The sequence below is a fragment of the Olea europaea genome, unplaced genomic scaffold (assembly GCF_002742605.1).
Source record: "Olea europaea var. sylvestris unplaced genomic scaffold, O_europaea_v1 scaffold2716, whole genome shotgun sequence".
Classification (NCBI taxonomy): Eukaryota; Viridiplantae; Streptophyta; class Magnoliopsida; order Lamiales; family Oleaceae; genus Olea; species Olea europaea.
In genome coordinates, this window is record NW_019245571.1 from 45,863 (window position 1) to 49,707 (window position 3,845).

General features: G+C 38.2%; 2 protein-coding genes across 2 annotated transcripts in view; both read left to right on the forward strand.

The window, feature by feature from the left end:
- Positions 1 to 3,845, forward strand: part of LOC111383565 (probable NEDD8-conjugating enzyme Ubc12-like) — a 21,886-nt gene that overhangs the window by 6,007 nt on the left and 12,034 nt on the right. The window contains exon 5 of the mRNA XM_023007680.1: positions 1,541 to 1,545. Within this exon, the coding sequence (XP_022863448.1) occupies positions 1,541 to 1,545 (5 nt within the window). The remainder of the gene's footprint in view (positions 1 to 1,540; positions 1,546 to 3,845) is intronic.
- On the forward strand, positions 1,075 to 2,836 carry LOC111383563 (anthocyanidin 3-O-glucosyltransferase 5-like). Its single transcript, XM_023007678.1, has one exon. The coding sequence runs from the start codon at positions 1,207 to 1,209 to the stop codon at positions 2,647 to 2,649; it is 1,443 nt and encodes a 480-aa protein (XP_022863446.1). The 5' UTR covers positions 1,075 to 1,206; the 3' UTR covers positions 2,650 to 2,836.

The window sequence follows — 3,845 nt, forward strand, 5'->3', positions numbered from 1 at the left end:
TTTTTTTTAACTGCTCATTTTGGGGAAAAAATACTATTCTATCTCTTTTCATTTTCAAAAAATGGGGTCAAACGAGGGCCTTTTAGTCATAATTGATTAAAATTTAATCAATGTTAATAATTAATTTTAATTATATATTTTATGTATTCATCAATTTTTTGATTATATATTTCATCAATTTTTATGAAAATATATTAAATAATAATTTTTATCTAAATCAACTAAGGCATAATTTCTAAGGTCAATTCACAAATTGTAATCTTGCAAATGCCACGTAGTAACATCAAGAGCATGATAAATTGGTCATGAAAACTCTAGATTATAAAGAACCAATTACACACCTTTCCGTATGGGTTTCGTAATCTCACATATATTATCAGCAATACAGCTGTTCCATTGCTGTGAATTCACAAATAAGAATTTGTTTTGTTTGTATTGGCGTTTGAAAGTTTGTAGGAGCTCTCGTTCACATGATATATGATTGGAAATATGCATAACAAGATGCTTTGTCACTTTAAATTATCTCCATTTTGAGGTGATATTAGAATAGACCTGAACTTTATGTAATAGAAGTTATGAGTTATCTAGTCGTTGTATGTATTAATAATAATCAAGTCAGTCGCTTTCTCAACTTTAAGTTGATGGATGATTTAATGTTTATCGACTAGATACGTGTGTCCTTTCCAAATTTGCATACAAAGTTATATTGATAAGGATTATTTAAATAATATATATATATTTTTAACTTGAGAGTCAATAAATTTTTCGCATAGCCAATAAGTTTATATTTATATCTTGAAATTTGTCTAGGCGAGTATAAAAGTTTGGTCGTTTCTAAGTTTTATAAGCTATTGGATACGATATTTTGAGTAATGATACGTAGTAATTGTCTATTTACAATTGCTTAATAAAATGTTGAATCATCTTGTTCTTTTTGGGTAATTAGGATATGTAACATGACTCATTTTGATATTATTTAAAATAATAATTTTGATCGTTACAATATCTTTTTTTATTTTGACGTAATAGTCTATTTGATTTGATTAGACAAGTATAAATTGTCGTAGTCTTCATTTCTCTCTTATCATCTCCTACTGAGCCTAATAAAGGACAGCCGTGAAAATTCAAGACACAAGCTTCATTTCTCTCTTATCTCCACCTTCTGAACCCCTCGTTCGCAATCTTTGCGTGACTGAGCGTGAATCCATGGACGGCTCAAAACTCCATGTAGCTATTCTTGTAAGCCCAGGAATGGGACACCTCATCCCTGTCCTCGTTCTGGCCAACCGCTTAGCCACCCACCACCGCGTTAAAGTCACAGTTCTCGTAGTCACGACTGTTTTTTCGCCGCCGGAATGTCAGCTGCTCAAACTCCCCGACGAGCAAAACCCCGTTGATATAATCGAACTGCCTCCTGTGGACATTTCACACCTTGTAAAACCCGATACCAAAGTAGGGACACAACTGTGCATGATGGTACGAGAGGCGTTGCGGGGCTTCCGGTCCGCCATCTCCGCCATGTACCACCGTCCTGACGCCCTTATCGTGGACCTTTTCTGCACTGAAGCTCTTCCTATCGCGGCTGAGTTCAACATGGCGAAGTATGTGTATGTGCCCACGACAGCATGGTTTACTGCCCTCACTCTATACTGTCCGGTTCTTGATAAAGAAATCGATGGACAGTATGTTGATCAAGAAGATTTGTTAAAAATTCCTGGCTGCAAACCGGTTCGACCAGAGGACGTGGTCGATCCCATGCTGGACCGGAACGATCAACATTACTACGAGTATGTGAGCATGGGGAATCGGATTCCACAATATGATGGGATCCTGCTGAATACATGGGAAGATTTGGACTCCATAACTCTGAAAGCTTTCAAGGAAAATGAAATCTGGAGGTCGATGGTGAAGATCCCGGTTTATCCCATCGGTCCACTGAGGAGACCGGCCCAACCGGACGGTTCAAAGAGTGCAGTAATTGAATGGTTAGACAAACAGCCTAATGAATCAGTAATATTTGTTTCATTTGGAAGTGGTGGGATGCTTTCGGCTCAGCAAATTACAGAGCTGGCTATTGGTTTAGAATTGAGTGAACAGAGATTTATTTGGGTGGTGCGCCCACCCATGAAAGGTGCAGCTGACGATGCATTTTTCACCACAAAAACTGTTTATTCAGACGGTACTTCGCACTACTTGCCTGAAGGATTTTTGACCAGGACCGAAAGCTTAGGACTAGTGGTCCCAACGTGGGCCCAGCAAGTGGAGATCCTCGACCACCCTTCAGTGGGAGGATTTATGTCGCATTGTGGGTGGAACTCGACTATAGAAAGCATATGTAGTTGTGTACCAATGATTGCATGGCCACTCTACGCCGAGCAAAGACTCAACGCCACCTATCTTGTGGAGGAGCTTGGAATTGCTGTCAGGCCTCGGGTGCTGCCTACCAAAGAAGTGGTGGCGCGTGAAGAAATAGAGAATATGTTGAGGACGTTGATGGATGAAAAAGAAGGCAAGAAAATGAGAGAAAATGTGAAAAAACTGAAAATCAGTGCGGAAAATGCTTTAAGGAAAGGAGGCTCGTCGTACAATTCAATGTTGGAGATGCTCAAACATGTTACTACAAACCTTAAAGCCTCAGAACACTGTTAGTTTACTGATCCATCCCCATTGCCGCGCAATCTATCTGTATGAATAATAAATGTGTTAAATAGGGAAACACGGGGCCATTGTCCATGCATGGATTGTTATTGTTTACTACTGTATATGTACAATTACAGTGTATGTTACGTGCACAATGATATCTTGGTCCAAGGTAGGTTAATTTACACTTCATCAATTGCATTTGTTTTACTAAGAGATTCTTGGCGAGCATCGACCAACCTCTCCGGTGTCACAAGGTAACCATTCATTTCACTTTCGTGAACAAACTCGGGTACTTTATGTAATGACTTTAAGCTAGTTGCAATATCAAGCCAGGCTGAAACTTGGGAGAAACATTGTACAATTGATAATTTTTTACTCTTGAATCTTTTTCATCACCATTAAAGATACAGTGGCATATAAAGATATGAAAATGAAAATGAATCATACGATTTTTATAATGTCAGTATTTCTTAAGTCGAAAAATACAGTATGGCATACTATGCGATCGCACAATACCTATACATCCTTATGCACAAAGATACTCAAATTGGTCGTTCTGATCCGTTGAATAGGTGGTTCATATTCTTGTATATGGAGAGCTAGTTGATGGAGCGGACGGGACGGGTCGATAACTCCAAGGTAGACTCGTCCCTTCTCTGGTTGTTCAAGCCCCATTGTTGTATCTTTATCCTCGTCTATGATGACTATAATCATTGCGGAGAGTGATTCCCAAGAAGCTTTTGTGTCTTATCTGTAAGAATTTTTATTTAAAGATGGGTTTGTATGTGTGAACAATTGTGTGTTAAATTATAGGCTATCGAATTCGGTTGAGCCCAATTAAAGTGATCTAATAAGGTTTTGATTTTGGGTTTTAATGTATCCAATTAAAGTATGAATTTACATATGTGTAGAGATCGGGCCCAAGTCCTAATTCTATGATGGGCCGAATTAGGTCAAAGGGCATCCCCTATATAAATAGGTTATGGTCCCCAGATCACATGCAACGTCTTATTCATTCTCTACTGCATCCCATCACAAAAAGGAAAAGGAGACTGCGTGTAGATTTGGAAAACCATACCGCGAAATTCATATTGCATCAACCATGTCAGATTCAAGTAAGCTTCCGCTTTAATTCTTATATTTCTTGATGATTTAACATGAAAGATCCAGTAATTTAAAGTATTAAATTATCCAACAAGTGG